Here is a 21176-nt window from a genome sequence, read left to right as displayed (position 1 = left end):
TCTGCAAGGATACATCGATGAATTCCTACAGGAATTGTCCATAGCTTCCTTCAGTGATTCTAGCATGGGTTGCCCCAGAGAGTTTTCCAAGAATTCCTGTATGGGTTTCACCAGGCATTCCTCCGGGAATTTCTCCTGGGATATCTTTGGAAGATCCTTCAGTGATTGTTCCAGTGCTTTTTTCGATAATTCCTCCAGAAATTTCCAGGAGTTCCTTAAATCTTTGTACAAAACATTCTCCATACAAAAATTCCAACAATAATTCGTCCAAAAAATGTTACAGACATGCCTTCATTTTTTTTCCTACAGAAATTCTTCCAAGAATTTGTTAAGAAAGCTTTCCGGGATTCCTCCTGATTTTCCTTCAAGCATTCCTCCAAGAATTCGACCGGGAATATCTTCTGTGTTTATTTCAGAAACAACTCCAGGAATTATTTGAAAAAATCCTCCAAGGGTTCCCCCAGGAACACTTTTTAGAATTCCTTCAGAAGTTCTTCAAAAAATAATCCAATACTTAAAATTACTTAAACAATAAAAATAATCCTCCAGGAACTATTAGGGAATTCCCCAGGATTTCTCCTCGGGTTTCTTCAGGAACTGCTACAGGGATTCCCCAAGGCGTTCTTCCACGAACTCTAATTAGTATTCCTTCAGGATTTCTCCAAGGACTCCATCTGCAATTTCTTCAGAAATTTTTACTGGGAATTCTCGATGAATTTCTTCAGAGATTCCTCTAAGAATTATTCCAGGGATCCTCTGGGAATTGAAACGCGTATAGATATTTCTCCAGAAATTCATACAGGAATTCTTATAAAGATTTCTCCAGGAGTATTTCTAGAGATTCCTCCGTTAATCTCTACGGGTATTCTTCTAGGATATCCCCCAGGGATTCCTCCAAGAATTTCTACAGGACTTAACTCGGGACTTCCTTCTGTAATTCTTTCTGAAACAACTTATTTTAAACATCCTCCAAAGATTCTCCCACGAACTCTTTTTAGGGTTCCTCCAGAAATTCCTCATTGTTTTAAGGAACTTTTCTAGGAATTGATTCAGTACCTCCTCCAGGAACTGCTTAGGGATTCCCTTAGTAATTCCTCTTGAAATTTCTTCCGGGTTTGGAGTTTCTTCAGAAACTCTTGTAAGGATTCCTCCCGAATTTGTTCAAGAACTCCATCTGCGATTTCTTGAGGAATTATTTCTGGTATTCCTATACAACTTCCCTAAGAGATTCATCCACGAATTTCTTCAGGAATTCCTCTAGGAATTACTTCAGGAAATCCTTCAGGGATTCGTTCAGAAATTCTTCCAGGATTTTTTCTAGGAATACCTTCTGGATTTTTTCCAGAAATTCCGCCAAGAAATCTTCCAGTATTCCCTCCAGGAATTGCTACAGACATTCCTCCAGGATTTGCACTAAAATCTCCTCCAGGAACTTTCCTAGTGTTGTTCCAGGGATTTCTTCAGAAACTCCTCCGGGAATTTCCCAGGCGATTTTTTCAGAAATTTCTCCCAAAGCTCCTCTAGAGATTCCTCCAGAAATTCATCCACAAATTGTTGAAGGAATTATTACAGAGATTCCTCCTAGAATTCCTTCAAGGATTCCGCCAGCAATTCCCAAAGGACAACCTCCAGCAATTCCTCCAAGATTTTATTTAGGAATTTCTCCAAGAACTATTCCAGGAAATTCTCCTGGAATCACCCCAAGAATTTCTTCAGGAATACCTCCAGCAATTTCTCTAGGAATTGATCCAGGAATTGCTCCTGGACATCCTTCAGAAGTTATGTCAACGATTTATCCAGGATTTTTTCCAGAAATTCTTCTGGAATTTTTTTTTCAGACATTCTTCCAGTAAATTCTCCAGGAATACCCTCAGGAATTTTTCAGGGATTCCTCCAGGAAATCCTCTGAAGATTCCTCCAGGAAATCCCTCAGAAGTTCCTCTGAAGATTTTTTTTTGGAAATCTTCTAGGGGTTTCTTCATAAATTCTTCCAGGAAATTCTTGGAGGAATACCATCAGCATTTTTTTTTCAGGGACTCCCACAGGAATTTCTTTACAAACTGCTTCTAGGTTTCCTCCAAGGATTTCTTCAGGAATTCCTTCGAGGATTTATCCAAGAATTCCTCCATAAATTCTGCTAGAAATTCCTCCGGGGTTTTCTCAAGGGATTTTTTCAGAAATAGAAAAATAATAGAATAAAACTAGAAATTTCTCAGAATTGCTCTAGAAATTCATCCAGTAATTCTTCCAAAAGTTCTTCTAGAGATTCCTCCAGAAATTCCCAAAGGAATACCTCTAGGAATTTCTCCATGATTTTATCCAGGAATTTCTCCACGAACTTATCCTGGAATTATCCCAGGAATTTCTACATGAATTCGTCTAGGAATTTCTCTAGGAATTGCTCCTGGACTTCTTGCAGAAATTGTCAACAATTCCTCTAGGTATTTCTCCGGGAATTTCTCATGAGATTCCATCAGGAATTGCTTAAGGGATTCCTCCAGAGATTTCTCCATGGAATCTCTACAGGAAATTCTTTGGAGATTCCTCCAGGAAATCCTGGAGAAGTTTCTCCAAGCATTCTTCCAGGAAATCCCCTGGGAATTTCTTCAGAAATTCTTCAAGAATATTCTCCAGGAATACCTTCAAGAATTTTTCAGGGATTCCTCCAGGAATAACACCAGGAATTGATCAAGGAACACCATCATAAATTAGGGATTGCTTCAGAAATTCTTCCAGGGTTTTTTCTAGGAATTCCTTCTGGAATTTTTCCAGAAATTCCATCAGGAAATCTTCCAGTTTTCCCTTCAGGAATCGCTACAGATATATCTCTAGGAATTCCGCTAAAACTCGTCCAGGAATTTTTTCAGTGATTTATCCAGAGATTTTTCCAGGAATTCTTCCAGAGATTTCTCTTGAAATCCCTCCGTGAATTTCACAGGGGATTTTTTTTCAGAAATTTCTCCCAGAGCTTCTCCATAGATTCCCCCAGAAATTCATCCAGAAGTTGTTGAAGGCATTCCTCCAGAGATTCCCTCACGGATTCCGCCAGCAATTCCCAAAGGAGAACCTCTAGCAATTCCTCCAAGATTTTATCCAGGAATATCTCCAGGAACTATTCCAGAAAATTCTTCAGTAATTACCCTAAGAATGTCATCAGGAATTCCTCCAGAAATTTTTCTACGAATTGATCCAGGAATTTTCAGAAAATATGTCAACAATTTCTCCAGGAATTTTTCCAGAAATTCTTCTGGAGATTTTCTCAGAAATTCTTCCAGGAAATTCTCCAGGAATACCCTCAGGAATATTTCAGGGTTTCCTCCAGGAAATCCTCCAGAGGATTCTGCCTGGAAATCCTCTAGGGATTTCTTTATAAATTCTTCCAGGAAATTCCTGGAGGAAAATCATCAGTAATTCTTCAGGGATTCCCCCAGGGACTTCTTTACTAACTGCTTCTAGGATTCCTCCAGAGATTCCTTCAGGCATTCTTTCAAAGATTTATCCAAGAATTCCTCCAGAAATGCCGCTTGAAATTCCTCCAGGATTTCAGAAACAGAAAAATAATAGAATAGAAATAGAATTCTCTCAGAATTTCTCAAGAAATTCATCCAGTAATTCTTCCGAGAATTTCTGTTAGAGATTCCTCCAGAAATTCCCAAATAAATACCTCTAGTGATTCCTCTAGGTATTCCTCCAGGATTTTATCCAGGAATTTCTCCAGGAATAACCCCAGTAATTTCATCAGGAACTACCCCAGGAATTGCTCCTGGACTTCTTGCAGAAATTATGTCAGCAATTCCTCTAGGTATTTCTCCAAGAATTTCTCCCGAGATTTTATCAGGAATTGCTTCCTGATTCCTCCAGATGTTCCTCCAGGGGATTTGCCTCCTGAAGGGATTCCTCCAGAGATTTCTCCATGAAAAATCTCTTCAGAAAATTCTTTGAAGATTCCTTCAGGAAATCCTCCAGAAGTTTCTCCAAAGATTCTTCCAGGAAATTCCTCCTGGAATCTCTCAAGGGGTTCTTTCAGAAATAGAAAAATAACAGAAATAGAAACAGAAATCTCTCAGAATTCTTCTGGAGATTACTCTAGATATTCATCCAGTAATTCCTTCAAGAATTCCTGTAGAGATTCCTCCAGAAATTCCCACAGGAATATCATTAGGAACTCCTCCATTTATTCCTCCGGGATGTTATCTAGGAATTTCCCCAGGAAATTTCTTCCGGAATACCTCCAGGAAATACCCCAGGATTCGTCCAGGAATTTCTCCTGGAAATCCTCTTGGGATTTCTTCAGAGATTCTTTCAGGAAATTCTCCAGAAATACTTTGAGGAAATTTTCAGGGATTCCTCCAGAGATTCCTCCAGCAATTACTTCAGGGATTTCTTCACGAATTTTTCGAGGGATATTTCCAGAGATTCCACCAGGGAATCCTCCAGAAATTCCTCCAAGGGTTTTTTCAGGAAATCCTCCCGGAATTTTTCAAGGGATTTTTTCAGTTATTTCTCCTCTGGAGATTTCTTCAGGAACTCCTCCAGAATTCTCCTAGGGATTTCAAGAATACATCCAAAAATTTTCTCAAGGAAATTCTCCAGGAATTCTTCCAGGAATTACGCCAGGGATTTGCTCAGAAGTTTCTACAGGCATTCCTCTAAGGATACCTTCACAAATTTATCTAAGATTTCATATAGGAATTTTTAAAGACATTTCTTATGAAATTATACTAGGGATTCCGTCCAGAATTCCTATAGGAATTTCTCCAGAATTTGCTCCAAGGAATCCTCCAGAAATTTATCTAGGATTTCCTCATGTGATCTCTTCAGAAATTTCACTGGGTATCCCACCCATAATTTATCCAGGAATTCGTACAGGTTTATTTTTTGAAATTCTTACGGAAATTCCTTCTGGAATTCAAAAATTCAAAAAATTCTAGAGGAATTTCTCCAGCAAATAGTATTGGAAGATAAATGGAAGCATACAGGAACCAGGAAATTTTAGGTTTATCCTCAAAAGAGTTCGCAATTTGTAGACATTGACAAAAAAAAATCAGAGAAAAATATTGCACAAGTAAATAAAAGCCCTTAATCTTCCAGAAACTGGCCATCGCTACCAGCACCACGTTGATTTGTGCAGATCAGGCGAGTTTTTGTTAACGTATTGTACAAAATACAACAGGGTTAAGGGTTCAATAAAGCTTTTAGAATATAAAGTTATTATATTCAATTTCACGTGTTGCGTTTAGTTATAAAAGCTAGTAGGTACATTTTTACTAAGGGTGCTTGCCCCCCCCCTGACCGAAAAGCTGGCTACGCCCTTGTGAACCCATATAATAAGTACAGCAAAAATTGGAAATTACATGGACTATGCAACTCAACCACATTAGAATATGAATGAGTTTTAGTGTGTGTGTTTAAAACCCATTCAAAATACTTTTAAAGAAACAAATTTTTGTTAGCCAGCATAACTACGGAGTAGGCAGCTACTTGTGATATCAGCGGCAGCGTAGTGATACGATTCGTGTGGTGACGAAACACAGTTATGGGGAGAGTTTTTAGAAAGAAAAATCGCAACTTTTCGTCAAAATGAGCGGTTGTTTTCAAATTCGTTTTTACAGCAAAAATACAATGAACGATACAGCAGAATCAATCAGAAATGGAAAAATAAATAAGTGTAAAATGATAGACAAAAGGAAACGTGTTTTAACAACATGAAACATTCTCACCGGTTTTTTTCCTTCTTCATGGCTGTGTCCACTTGGCGGCTTGACTGCTCAGTCTTGCAGTAGCAAATCTTACTGCCCACAAAACAACATTTTCACCAGAGCTTTTTTCGGACACTTGCAAATCTTCACAATGAAAATCATAACGAACTCCGAAAAAAAAAATCACTTTCCTATATTTGCCGTAAAGGCTAGCACCACCAGCCTATGACCGATTCGACCGTCCGAACCATGTCAGTTGTTGGCAGGATTCTTCTCAAAAATATCCCGGCCAGACTTCCGGCCCTTCCAACACTAAAATCACTACATCAAATGGCAATCGCGGAGCCTCGTATCCGTGCGGTTAGGGTCACCAAGCTTATTATCGCACCATGCTATGGGGTGAGGGTTCGATTCTCGCTTCGGGCGTTGAAACTTTTCGTGAGAATAGTTTCTTCCCCGTTTCCACTGGTGCATGCTCCGTTGTCCGTTGTCTCATGTTAAGTTTTAAAACAGTCTGTACAGCCGAAACCTGAAGACGTTGTCCGTGTCTTTTTTAAATGGCAATCGGGAACTACATTTTGGATCGGTGGCACGGCACAGTTAGACATTTCACTATTCTATCGTCCGGACTAAATCTCTCGCGAAAACAATAAAACCGCAACGTCCTATTAAGTTTTCGCACATTATCACAGCCAAAAATACATCACCGATCTTCGTTATCACTCGCGGAAACTGTGGTAAATTCCTTCTAAACTACTTTTTACCGGCCGAATTTTCACGCAGAGACGAGGAAAAACGTGACAGCGACACAAAAACACATCCGCCCGTTCGCGCAGCCCACTACGATTGGCCAACATCTACGCTCTATATAAATTCCAAAAAATGTTAAAATTGTAATTGTACTGCGATCTTGTAAAAATGCCACTCAAATCGATCATTTCTATGATATCAGAGCCAAACAGACGAAACACTGACAAAATTACCTCTCATATATCTCAGAGTATTGATAAATTCAAGAATTGGTGATTTCAGCAAAGTAGTAAGGTTGGTCAAAGACTTACAGTTGATGGATAGTTTGGTTTAAAGTTCTACAAAAAAAGAGGCGCTAGACAACTTACAAATTTTAAATTTCATGTATCTCAGGACCCCGATTAGTTAGAAAGATGGTTTCTTCTGCAAAATTCTTTGGTAAGTCAAGGACTTGCAGTAGATTTACCATTGGAGGCGAGATTTCGCCACTAGAAGACGCTAGTTTTTGCAAAAGCTGGCAAAAAACATTCTACAAGCTGGAACTTTTTTCACTTTGGACATATTATGTTCGAATAAAATGGTAATTAAAAACCAACATATTACTCATAAATGATCAAAATTTGATTTGATTTGTTTCACTTGATCTCAAGATACAAGAGTTAATAGAACGACAGTCAAGAAGATGTATTCTGCTTGAAGCACTCCATCTTCGTGTAGAGCTAACCAATCAAGTCCAAATTTGTAGCAATTACAGATAACAAGATGAGGAACTATCAATCAAAAGTTGAAACATTTTGAATTTTTTTTTCAAGTTACGGCTTGTTGAATGTTTTCAAGATAATTAATAAAATTGGTATGCTTTTGAAAACTTGCAACTAGCGCCACGGTGTGGCAGAAATTAAAACGAAACGGCTATTAAACTGAAAGATCTTGTTCTACCAAACAACTTCACCGAAGCAACAATATTTCTAATTATTCAGGATCCTGCGATAAACGAAACTGAAAATGTGTATACCCTCTACCGCCTCCTAGTGGAAGGATTTGAAATCATAGTTTGTTTTCAGTCCTTCAAAAATCTTTTAGAAGATTCCAGAAAGTCGCAATAACTTTGTGAAAATGAACCAAATCGTGTTGCCGGGCAGTGGGCGGCATACACATACACACACAATGCTTTTTTTGTTTTTAATCACTTAACCTAATTACAGCTCTATTGTCCACTAGGGCACTACGTGAGCGATTTCAATTGACAGCTGCACTTACATTTTGTGCAGCGCCTAGATGTATATTCTATTCTACTTTATCGAACTGGTTGCCTTTCTGCTGCTTTCACTTTTCTACTCTATACATGGTAGAAGGATGAGCACAAGGATGATGGATGGCCGTTGTTCCTTTCCAGTCCGATTGGGGGTCCGTTATGAGTAGCAGTTCGCCGATGTCCAGGTATCCAGGTCCGTTTGAGCCACGGGGCTGTCACTCAACACAGACAATATTGGAATAGTTTGGAGTCATGTCGTCAAACCAAATTGTATAGTGCTGAGCCATCTCTACGGGTGGCGAAGTATCTAACTAATCTGTCTAAGCAGAATTGCAGCATGCTGGTCAAAGCATTGACTGGCCACTGCCGACTCAGTTATCACATGGCGAATATTCAGCAAGCTGATTCATTTGCATGTGATAGCTGTGAATCCGATTATGGAACTTCGTATCATTTGATATGTAACTGTCCCGTTTTCGCGCAACTGCGTTTCCGAGTATTCGGTAAACACTTATTAAGTGAAACTGACTTCAGAAACCTGAATCTTCAGGATATTCTGTTGTTCTTAACCCGCTGTGGTAAAGAGCTATAGGCTCTCTTTCGCTTTATGCGTTATTACAGTGCCCTTTTCAGGGCGCTGTTTGAACCCATTGTGGTACGCTTGTGCGTTAGTACCCTCTTCCAGGGTATTTTTCCTATTTCCCTACCTGTCCCTATCCCCATCCAACTCCTTTTTCCTTCCTTTTCCCTCAGGTAGATGATGAAATAGGCTGTTATTTTGGCGATGGCACAAATGTCCCAAATGGAGGATAACGTGCCTCTGGAGCCGGCCTTCTGATACCTGATAAAGTTCGGCCAACGGACTTCACTCAGTCCTAGGATCTCAAGCAGTGCTGAAAATTTCATTTCGTCATATCTAAATTCAATCACCTACAGCTCATTTTAGAAGCTGAACCTGAGAATATGATATATGAAAAACTTGTGCGGCTAGCTCAGTTCTGCAAGAAAGTCACGGAAAAAACGAAATTTTTCGAATATTTAACGTAAATGTCACGGACTACCTTCGAAAAATGCAAATGATATTCACGGTGAATATAATTTGGCATTTTTCAAAGGTAGGCCGTGACATTTACCTTAAACATTCAAAAAATAGCGGTTTTTCCGTGACTTTCTTGCAGAACTGGTCTAGCCGCACAAGTTTTTCATATACCATATTCTCAGGTTCAGCTTCTAAAATGAGCTGTAGGTGATTGAATTTAGATATGACGAAATGAAATTTTCAGCACTGCTCAAGCTTCATACGGCATGCCTCATTGGCTAGTTGTGCCAGTTTACCCTGATGGGCTACGGTTAATACATTCCAAGTTCAAATTCTTGTTCGTTGTTTCGCGCTAAAAATCGTTGAGGTTGAATCAATTCGTGATTTTTGTATGAGAACTCTAAAAAATGTCTATGGGTCGTCACACTTTGCTAAAAGCCCCCATCCCCCCTTCGTGAGCGTGATACAATTTATGACAGTTCAATCGGGGCCCGATCAAAAAGTTTTCTCCATACAAATTTTAAATGTACTTTAAAAATAGTTCCCGGCCACCTAAAATTGCCATATTTTGGATTTCAACTAATGCTTGAACGGAGATTCCGATTATGATATAAAGTAGATATCCCTAAAAAGTTTTGAAAAACCCAATTTTATCGTTACGTAATAAATGGTCGATGCCTATTCAAAATCATGGGGTCTTGAAGATATAATTTTGTGAATAACTCTTTAACTGTCAGATCAGGGTAGAAAATTCAATGACACTCAATTTGCTATGAGTATGACCAACCCCACCCACCGACTGGTTTTGATTTTGCGTCATAATTATATCTTCACCTTCGATCGAAGATTACAATCTTGTGTTAGATTCAACAGCTAAAACAATCATCCACGCACATACACTGTCGATTATTGCGTCAAAGATTAAATGCTCTAATAAAAAACGTCTCAAATTCCCCCTTAATGAGCCTTTGGCAGAGGAAACTAGTAAAGCCCAATTATGAAACGGACGAAGAAACAATCGGTTTTACGATTTCGGGGTGTCTAATTGAAATCGAAAAGACGCCTGGCACCAAACAGCCTCGACACATTAGCACATTGTGTCCGTTTTGTTTCGCTAAGCTTTATGGTAAATCATAAAAATTCATCAACCTTTTTACTTATAGCGCCATCCGGCTGACGACGACCAAATGCTTCTCTGGGATGATTTATTGGACAGTTCGCACAGGTTCGTAACGAGGCTTCTTATACGCAGGAGTCGGCCAACAAACTTTCCGTCATCATTTTCCGGACTCTTGCGGGCTCTTTAAACATGGTTCATAAAAGCAATCAGAATCTTTAAAATAAAATTAAATTTCTAGACTCTCCCGAGTGCCATCCTTTGGCTCAGTTCAAACATGCTTGTTATGAAAATACAATCATCGCACTAAATAGAGAAATAAACCATTTCAACCCCTATGCGATTTCAGAAGAGATAAATGCTCAAATATCGGAAAGATGTTGTGAGGGGTTCAATGGGAGAAGAATAATGCGAACCCGTAGTAGGCGGAGCATTCCTAGTTTCCATGACGCCTTGCTGTTATGTACAAAAGATTCTCTGCGAGCATCGTGGATTCTCCTGAGAGAAACAAGGGAAACAGACTGAACTTGTACACAAAAGCTTTGAAACAATGAGAGAATATGATAAAATTATCTCGCTCTCGAAAAATTGAGCAAAGCATAGAAGTAAACAAAAACATAAAAAGCATCATACAAAAAATGTTAAACAGAAACTACAAACAAAGTCCGAAGCCAGCTGATCTCTAGCTTGTTATTTCCTCAGCTTTTCGCTTGCATCTCACACATGATATGAAGTGGTACCGCAAGATCGAATCTTCAGAGCGAGCCTATAGTTGCACCCGGTTCATAACAAATCGATAAAAGCTGCTGGAGTAAAATGAGAGAAATCTTCCAATGCATACCAATCGACGGGTGCACCAGTCCCGAACGAATAACGGTCGCGATTAGACGTGTTGGTTTTTCTCACGCCGAAAAGCTCTCGAAATTCAGTTGATCGCGTGTTTGGTCCCGCGATTATGGTCTACTTTACCGGCGTTGTTCTATAAAATAAAAAAAATAGTTCGATTGTTAAAATAATTAGCAATTGGTGATCTCGTAATATGATGGTGAATTTTATTGTTTACCCAAACAAAAAATCATTAAAACAAGAAAACCGCATTGCTTATGGGGTACTCCTGAAGTGAAAAACAAAACGCTGAAGACGTTGTGACGGATTACATTCGGAATGCGGTGCAATAAACAAATGAATTTGGCAGCCCATTGTTTGTGGGAACGGCATTCTTCAGGGATCATCATAGGGGACGCACACGAAGGAAAAATAAGCAACTGGATTGAATCCATGCAATAGTGATAGGCAAATTTAACATGAAGGTAAGTTAAGAATGCCGACGGCTTTTTTATCTTGAAAATATTGTGAAGATAAGATGAAGATTAGTTGTGGCTACATAGAATGTATATGCAATGCATACACGGAATGATTTTGCCAATTATAAAATTAGGCGGAATTCCACGGAAACCTGTGTTCAGTGAATCAAAATTAAACCATCGCGCAACAATAATGACAATGTCGCAACCTGTATTTGTTGCGACAAAACAACACATGCGACATAAGTTTGTCCCAACTTGAAAAAAGTTATAAATTTTCTGGCTTAAGTGACCAAAACAACAAAAATTTTCAAACTATTTTGTGAAAATACAAAAAATCTATCAAATTTGTGAATAATTGTATTTAAAAAAAATGTAACTAATATGGGAGACTGAGGAGACGTGATCCCTGGGGAGCCTTGTTCTCCCCCACGTTTTTTTCGAAATCAAAACCAGTTTTCTTCTAGCATATTTTTTTTTAAACTTTTGGACAAAAGATTATGTTTAAGCTACAAGTGATTTCATATATGCATTGCAATATTTTATAATGACTGATGGCTAGTTTTCAGTCCTTCAGAAATATTTAAGGCGATTTCGATCGTATTTTAATAACTTTGTGAAAATTTAACCAAATCGTGTCAATATTTCCAAAAACTTAAAAAATCAAACATTTGAAAATGCCACTTTGGGGCGATTGATCAGCTTACAATTGAACATCGGTAAGAATAGAAAATTCCAATCGTAGTCCTTATTTCATTGCGTGGATCTTTGCCGTTTGTATCGAGTCGTATTTTCTCCTATGTTTCTCGCAATGGGGATTTTTACGGGTGGCTATTAGGCATACGCCAACACTCCTGTCTCGCCGGAGGGCCATCGTGCCAGTTCTGTTTAACGTCCCAACCAACACTGGGACGACAAGGCTGATGGGACTACCACCTTGGATCTAGCTGGGCGTGGTGCAGCGTTTCTTACTCAGCCGCTGGATGCCAGACCGTACCTCCTTGGTGAACAGACGCTCGGGTCGTACCTCCTCAATCTAGCTGAAGTCAGAAGGACAACAGTGCCCAGGCTGCACTACCAGCTAAGCACACAACTCTTAGCTGTCGGTCTTTTTTATCGCTAGGAATTTGTGAGGCTCTCCGTATCGCTCTCCTTATCCAATCACCGTTTTGCAGCCCTATCACCGATTGCAAGAGAGTTCGTGGGGCAATATCAGGCTGGATTCATGAGTGAACGCGCTACAACGGACCAGATGTTCGCCATCCGCCAGGTGTTGCAGAAATGCCGCGAATACAACGTGCCCACACATCACTTGTTCATCGTTTTCTATGACTATCCTGCATGTATGGGCAAAATATTAAAAAAAATTGTAGAGCCCATTTTTGAGTTAGGCCCTTTTAAAGGGCGTAAAGCCCTACATATATCCAAAGAAAAAAACGAAATATTTATGTACTCAGCCATTTTTTAACGATTTTGATGAGATATTTTCACTAAGAATCGTTATGCATTGTGTACCAGCATCAGCAGCACCAAACATAGTTTTGGTTGATTTGTTCATAAAAATGAGAACATTTGAGTGCTGTGATATGAATAAGTGAGTACAATTTACGTGAATATTACAATAAACTCCGAACATCTAGGTTTGCTTCAACTAAAACGTGGACAAAAATTACAAGAAAAGGAAAATATAAAGATATTCATGTACCTAATACATGATAAATGGTGACAAGCAAATTTAAAAAGAATATCAGGTGCTATGGCCGGACAAGATGGTGATTGAATCTTCCGCCATTGCTCTGTTGTTAAAAAAGAGGCAAATCTCAGCTTCTACTATTATTGATCAGAAATTTGATCGTTTACCCGAGTAGGTGAAAAAAATCTAATGCACAGCATATTCAGTTATCAGTTATTACTGAAGAACAAAAACTGATATTGGTTTGATTGATATAAGAAATAATAGCAAAATCTAGTATGGTGAATTGCTCAATAATAGGTCGTTAATATATTACAAGATCAAGCCAATAGCAGACAAGATTTGTCGACCATTTTCATAAAAAAAAATCCAACATCCAGCATCGACCTAGGTATTTACAGGCGCCGATGCCTACCACTCAGCTGTGGCTACCATGGGAATACCATGTGAATAAAAGCATGAGGTTCTTCGTTACCACAGCTCAGAAAGGGGCACATGGCATTTCATTAACATTGAGCCATCTCTATGGGTGTATGAATTCCATTTCATGCAGAAGAGCTAAATTTGTTCTTATGTAGAAATTTTCAGATATTTCGACATGAACAAAAACTGATATCATATCACTTTGAGTTATTCGTGCGATATTCATTGAATCTTTGAATATCACATCAAAATCACATCGAGCTGTGACAGCAAAAGTTGTTCGATTTGAGATATGATTTAGATATTCTCGTCTACCCGGGTATCTGCTCACTTCTGGTGCACAATCGACTAAAGTTTTGAACTTCATCTTCATCTTCAAAATATTAGAAAGAGAAGGAAGTAAAAATTACACGTCGTCCCGTGCGCCTGAACTGACAGTCAGGCCAAACATTTCTATAGGTCCTAAGTGCAGATGAGAGGCTCTCTTTAAGTCTCCTCTCTTTCGATTATAACGTGCTTGTTTTTAAAAATTTTGATTTACTTCTTGCGTCGGAAGGTAGATTAAACAATCCTTTTCCAATCAACACATCCCAAATTGTCAAAATGTCCACCGTGACATCGTAATTATTTAAAGCGAATCGGATCAAAGAGAGCCTGTCTTTTGCAGATTGGACCTTTAGATATATTTGTCACCAGTTCATTTGGCTACAATTCTCTTCGCCTCCGCGAGTCTATGGAATCTATAGTGTCCATAGTTAAAGCAGATAAAAAGCCATTTTCAGAATATCAATACATTTGATACATTTATACAAAACTAGCTGTCCCCGGCAAACTTTGTCTTGCCTACTGCGTTTTTGACGTTTCAAATCTCTAGGTCTCTAGCCAAGCCCAAGTCCCCGATCAAAATGCAAGAAAACCCGATTTTCAAAAACTCTCAATTTGCCCATGTTATTTGCCTCATAAACCTTCCTTGGGTGAAAACTAACAGAACAATACTTCAACGGCCAAAATTGGACCATCCGTTCTCAAGTTATGCGCGGTCCCACGTATGCCACTGCATTTTTATATATATAGATGGGATTTAAAGTTATTGATAAATCCACCATCTGAAGGAAATGTTTAATGTCCCTTCAAGTTTCGGAAATATTGTGTGGAAGAAAGAGGGGAACTGGGTTGAGATGGCCGCCTATTGATTCCTTTTTTTATTATCATCCATTTTATTTTCTTGAAAAAAAAACGATAGTAATAAACAAACCAGAACAGATACTCTACATAGATTATGGGCAGAGCCCAAGTTGCAATGAGCCGTACAAATTCATTGAATAAATTACTCCCACAAAATATGCAGATGTCTCTATAAAATGCGATATAAACAGACTTGCTGCGGTATTAGAGTCTTTTTATTTGCATTACTTGTCCACGTTGTGTCCCCTAATAAACGGCAACAATACACGGACAGTACTGTAGACAGTTCAACAATACCACATACTGTTCAGATCGTATCCCGAATGGGTGGTTAAGCACATCTTATGATTATCGTTTATGCGGGTCAGCAATTCCGCATTTATCATAGTTATACGATGAAAACCGCTTGTGATTAGTATTACTATTCTGCGAAATAAAACCTAATACGCAAAGCCATTGAATTCGAGCGGTCTGCGTGTTTCACTTCACAATTTAATGTGCTCAATTTTACCATGGCATCTTATCACACTTAAAATAAATATTCTGCGGCCAATCAGCTGTCAGGAGACGTTTATGGCGTAATGATCATGTTTTCCCATTAGTAAATTTAAGCACATTTGTGTAATCTTGTACCGACTTTTCGAAACTTCTAAGCAGAATAACCTCTTCGAATTTGTAGAATCAGTTTTGTTCCTTTTAATTCCGCCCTATTTTGCTTATCTTTTCACAGATACACGTATTTCGGCTACCATCTGTAATTTTCCTCAGTGTCAGTTATCCACTGGATAACTGATAATAGGGCGGAGTTAGAAGGTATAAAACTGAGTATACTTATTCGAAGGTCATTTTTGTAGTCTTTATCACCGCAAAGCAGCTTTCAGACTAGCTATTATCATTATCATTACTTTACTACATTACTCTACTGTATACTATTTAAAATATTACGTTTTCAAATACAATACCTATTTGATTAAATGTAATTGTCATTCGAAATTTATAAATCATCACATATTGATGTTCCTGATTTTATACAGATTTTTTTTTCTTGTACAAATATAATTAGTACCGACGTTGGGGGTTGAGGGTGAGAATGGGTAAAAAAATGCATACTTCCACATTCATTGTTCAATAACTTTTGCTTCTTTGCATGAAAAATTCCTTTGATCAGTGGAGTCTTTGGTAATGCATGCACAAATGGTAAAACATATTAAGAGTTCGACAATTTTCCTTAAAACTACAAGTGTATGAAATTTGACCTATTCTCACCCCTTCGAGAGGAACCGAATTTGTTTCGCGTTGACACCAAAGCAAGTTAATATAGTTCTGGTGATGGTTAATACTACTTACCAATAATATACTATGAAATGGCTATAAGTTTGAGATTCTAAAAAGTATCAACCCACCTAAAAGTATGATGTTTCATCGAGCTTTAAAAGTGGCATTTTAAAAAGGCCTTATTTTAAAGCATTTTTCGATGATTTAAACCTAATTTTACGTCAGGAACTGCTGGTAAATACGAAGATGACACTATAAAAAAATTTGATTCGATATTCGCAAATTTGTTGAGATGTTTCAGATAATGTTTTGACCCAATCTCGCCCCTCTGACCTATTGTAAATTTGTTGATCCACTACATTGTTCTGGTCATGCAAGTTTTCGATAGCACATTTTAAATCATTGCCCACAGCTTACCTTCCATCGTATCTGTGGAGCGTACCATCCAAAGTGGATTGTCATATATCATACTTTAGCACCAGATTTATTACATCTACCTGCTAATCCAGATGGATGATGCGCCAAAAACTTCAGTAGTTGCTCACAAGCAGCGGTCGAAACCTTTGACTTAATAGCTTCTTAATTATTTTCCTTTCCATATAAATCCGTAATAATAACAATCGCTTCGAAAAGTTTCGGAGGATCGTTGCCCACTCTTGTACGCTTCAGTCGGTCATAGAGATACCACATGTTGGTTAGATGCAGTGCCGGATTTAAGGGGGGCCAGGGCCCCGGGCCCCCACATTTCAGGGGCCCCCACAAAATTTCACTTCACGAAGAAAAACTGAAGCAAGAAAAAAAAAAGTAGTGCAACAATCTACTCTTGATTTGAGTGTAGAATTAGCATTTAAGTTAAAATACACGTTAATAAAAATTTTAAAAAAAATTCTCTTGATTTATTTTTTGTCACAAGAATTCAAATTACTGCCTACTGGCAAGATGTATGCGATGTGTTGTGATTATTCTGAGGAAGTCTGTTATTATTTGTCCAGCTATTTATGAAAATTTTAATTTTACAAGTTTTCCAAAACTTAACAATTTTTGTGCAATGCCTTAAGAAAAATTACCGGAAATCCTGAAGAAATCTTTCGACTGAACTCTCGACTCCAAAATTCTATCAATTGCAGTGCCAAACAGTTTGTGTTGAATTTGAGAGTTTTTGAAAACATGTTGAATAAAAATCTACACACTTAAAATAAAGTACCGTATTCAGCTGTTCTATTTTCGGTAAAAGTTCAGATTACCGAATGTTCAGCAACTTATTACCGAAGTTCGTCAAAAAATTACCGAACGTTCGGTAAACGCTACTGAACCATCGGTACACAGCAAAAAAATATGAAAGTTAAACAGCACGTAAATTGAAGATCAACTGAAATTTGCGACAGAAAAATGTAAATCGTCAACACTCAACGTCAGCCGAGCAGTCCGCTGCTGGTCAGGTGGCTTGTTTACAGATTTTAAAGCATATTCGCTTTAAATTTACATGCATCTGCTATAAACCATGCCAGCCACTCTCCGTCGTCAGCCAAAGAACGACTGCTCGCAGCTGTGGCGGTTTCCCCGTTGTCTCTCTCAGTACTCTTTGCAGCAGTCGGAGCATGTCGGGAATGCGTGTATTATGGTAGAAGCAATTTAACTTTGACTGTCTGCTATTCAACAAGCTGAGATAGCCGAGAGAGTCCGGGCGTGCTACTCACAATCCAAGGATCTGAGTTCAATTCTCGCTCGGATTTAATTTTTTCTTTATATTTTCAAACAGATATCTGCAATGTAATTTTAAGATCGCACAAAAATTTCCATCATATATGACGGGGTCCTTTTGTTACATTCGATCCGTCATAATTTTACAGGTTTTTTTCGAACTGTGTAATGTTTACCGAACGTTCGGTAAAAAATAGCTGAACTTCGGTAAAATTGTGCTGAGCTTCGGTAATCCGAACTTTTACCGAAAATAGAACAGCCGAACAAGTGACTCTAAAATAAGTGTGTATGGAGTTCTTGCACAAATAAGGTTTTTTTTTTTCAAAATTCAGAAATATTTTTGGAATTCTTGAGTTTGGTTTTACTATGCAACTTACGACTTACTCAAATCGAAGAACATCAAAACAGTTTAAACTTTTTTTTTGTAGGAAGTCTATCAGGTTATTTTGAAGAGTTTTAGTCCAAATTTTTTGAGTTGAGGGATCAGCTTACTGAAACCCATGGTGAACTCCTGCTTAAATCCATAGATTCCTTGAAAAAATTTCAGAATAAATTTGTGGAGAAATCTACCAAAAATTTACCCGGATTTTCCCGCTGAAGATATTCAAGAAATTTAACAGGAAATCCTATTAGAAATCAAGTCAGAAATTCTTCTGGAAACCTATCATAGACACTCTTAAAAATTTCTTCAGAATTTTCTATTAGAATTTCCTTTTTGATTTAAGTGTTTTGTGAACCTACCCTAGCAGTCGTGCTAGAACAAGTTTTTGTTAAGTGTTCATTCTTTATGGTGATCGAGCAGCAACTTCTTCAGATATTCCAGCACGAATCCACTAGAAATTGTCCTTGGATTTCGCAAAAGCTACACAACCGATTGCACTACAAATTTTACTGATTTTCTTATATTTTAGCATTAAATCCTTCTTTCGGTTTCACTGTGAACTCTGGCATGAATCTCTACTAAATCTAAAATCTAATGTCGTGAATACACTCTTGAAAAGCATTTTTTGCTTTATATAAACTTTATTTATCATTGATTTTGCGACAGAATTCCAAACTCGTTATGGTTAAATTTATTGAAAATCAACATTATTCCTAGCTCTGCATATTGTTCTAGATTACAATTCTTCCACAATGACATTAATACCTTCATTATTATTTTTGTAAAATGATCAATATTTTGTTTTTAAATTATTTACATGTTAAATCGGCAAAAATATAGTCTCTAAAGGGCCCCCACAACACTGTGGCCCCGGGCCCACATTTGTAAATCCGGCTCTGGTGAGATGCTTCCAAAACAGCGAGAATCGAACACAATGCTTGTGATATGGACCGCGATTGCTTATGCTTGCAGAAGAATTCTGTTTTCACGGCTCATAACTCATTTTGGCTGCATAATGACATGAGTTATGAAATATGACACGATGAAGTGGTTCTGTAGTATGATCATTGACTAAAAAAGAATCAGAAGTGGAAAATAATCCTGTTGAATCACACTGCGATTGAACTTGTAAAACATTAGTGTACAACAAAGTTTGCAGTCCTGTTTAGGATCATTTTACCATTATCATCATATTAAAGCGAGCAACTCAAATGTTTTTTCAACATTGGAGGTGTTGAACGAGAGCATGTAAAAAACTCAGAGGAATGAAAATATATATTGTTTCTGTGTAATCAACAATAATACAAAACAGAAATGACTCTTAATTGTTAAAAATATAGGACGTCTGTCTATTTGTTCCTCCATAGTAAAGCAAATAATATGTTGTTTGCTTACCACGGCCACGACGACGAACAAACTCATTCAACGTCGACAAACTTCAAAGAACAGAAACGACTCATTTGGATCGTATTCTACGGTCTTACTAGCCATAAAGTTATTAAATTATGACCCTTGACAAAATAATTAATATTTCAATGTGCTCTTAAGCTTACGAAAACCCGAATGAACTGACCGCAGCGATGGCTCAGTAAAGTCGCCTCCATAGCTAAAGCGTCCACTGTACGGCAACCAAGTCCTTCGTGGGGCCATGGCTTGGAACCGTGTGACGGGATTTTAGTGAAGCTCTAGACGAGCTCTCCCGTTGTTTTATGTATCTCTTCCCCTTCGGTTGCCGTTCTACCATATCCATACCGGTCCCATACCACGCAGTCCGTGTGAGTCAATCCGAGCGATATTTTACTCACGGCTCCATCAACACCTGACAGCTTTGTGATCACATTTAGCGCAGGATTACCTACTCGAAGGCGATTCTGATGATAGTAGTCGCCACCACGCGCCGTTCTCACTGAGGCTAGGTTGAGGAGGGGCGGGCGTTGTCAAGCGGGACGGTAATTAACGATCTTTCTGGAGGCAACAACACAGATCGTCGAACCGTTTCTTTGATGGCCAATTAAAACGAGAAGAAACTGCGAAACCTACCGCGCGGGAGTGAGAGCCCAAAAATATTGAGGTCATTTACTCGAACTTGAAGCATCAAAGTCCCATTCAGCTGACACAATGTGCACATGCAAGAAAGCAATGGATCGATCCACCCTTGACGATGATCAACTTGCCTTAAGAAAACAAAAGGCCTGTAGTTTTAATTTAATTTTTTTTTTATTTGTATATGAATAACGTTAAGTGCAGTTTGATAAGCTAACAAATGTACTAATTAATCAAATCTTTGTTGTTTTAATTGATATTCTGGAAACTGGATTTGTAACGGCAGCATAAGTCAGGATGTCATGACCTTAATTAATAGTGTATTTTCATAACATAGAACACACATTTTTTGCAAAACCATGACTCATTTCACCGGAGTATTTTTTGTTATGAAAATACACCATGAAAAGAGTCATGATATCAAGACCTGCACATAGCCTTAACGTTAAGTTTTTCATAATTATGACAAATAGAGAAAAAATGCGTCATAAAATCATGACGCATGTAAGCGAGAACCATATGATGCTGGGTCATTAGGCCGAAGGTCATTAGGCCGAAGGCCATTAGGCCGAAGACCATTAGGCCGAAGGTCATTAGGCCGAATGGTCACTAGGCCGAATGGTCATCAGGACAAATTGAAAGTAAGCCGTTGTTTTACCTTTTCCAACAATTTTTGCCAAAAACTAGTTTAACAATGAAACTAGAAAGAATAGCCTATGTTTTAAAGAAGGAAAAATTTATGAATTGAATATCAGCAGTTTCAGCGCCAAAAACTATTTTAGCAATGATACTAGAAAGAACAGCCTATATTTAAAAGAAGGAAAAATTCATGGAATTCACGATACACACATGCAAAATGGTCATTTGCAGAGGAAGCTCTCAGTTAATAACTGTGGAAGTGTTCATAGAACACTAAGCTGAGAAGCAGGCTTTTTCTCAGTGGGGACGTAACGGCAAGAAGAAGAATGACCATGCGGCCTAATGACCTTCGGCCGAATGGCCTTCGGCCTAATGACCTTCGGCCGAATGGCCTTCGGCCTAATGACCTTCGGCCGAATGGCCTGACACCGTTGTTTAGCAATGTAACATTTTTTCTATCTCGGATTCACGCAGATGGCTATGTTCAAGAACGACTGTTAAGCACTCGAAGTATTTGAACTTCGAGTGCTCATGACTAGCCCTGACGGTGTGCAAGAGAAACATGACCCAGACAGCCTCAGCGAAGTCTTGCTGAACACCAATGCGTTTACCGCTTCGGCTATGTAGGCCTCAGACTATTCAAATATCATACTTCTAACTATAGGATAAGG

The 21176-nt window shown here is 38.4% G+C and overlaps 2 protein-coding genes across 3 annotated transcripts in view; one reads left to right on the top strand and one right to left on the bottom strand.

Moving 5' to 3' along the window:
- The window catches only part of LOC134288239 (uncharacterized), a 236664-nt gene that overhangs the window by 112498 nt on the left and 102990 nt on the right, over nt 1-21176 (bottom strand). The gene's annotated exons all lie outside the window — the stretch shown is intronic.
- The window catches only part of LOC109403072 (LIM/homeobox protein Awh), a 118068-nt gene continuing 107573 nt past the window's right edge, over nt 10682-21176 (top strand). The window contains exon 1 of the mRNA XM_029879926.2: nt 10682-11170. Coding sequence (XP_029735786.2) covers nt 11165-11170 — 6 coding nt within the window. The 5' untranslated portion in view covers nt 10682-11164. The remainder of the gene's footprint in view (nt 11171-21176) is intronic.

The sequence above is a fragment of the Aedes albopictus genome, chromosome 2 (genome assembly GCF_035046485.1).
Source record: "Aedes albopictus strain Foshan chromosome 2, AalbF5, whole genome shotgun sequence".
Taxonomy (NCBI): Eukaryota; Metazoa; Arthropoda; class Insecta; order Diptera; family Culicidae; genus Aedes; species Aedes albopictus.
This window is presented reverse-complemented; position numbering and strand designations above follow the sequence as displayed.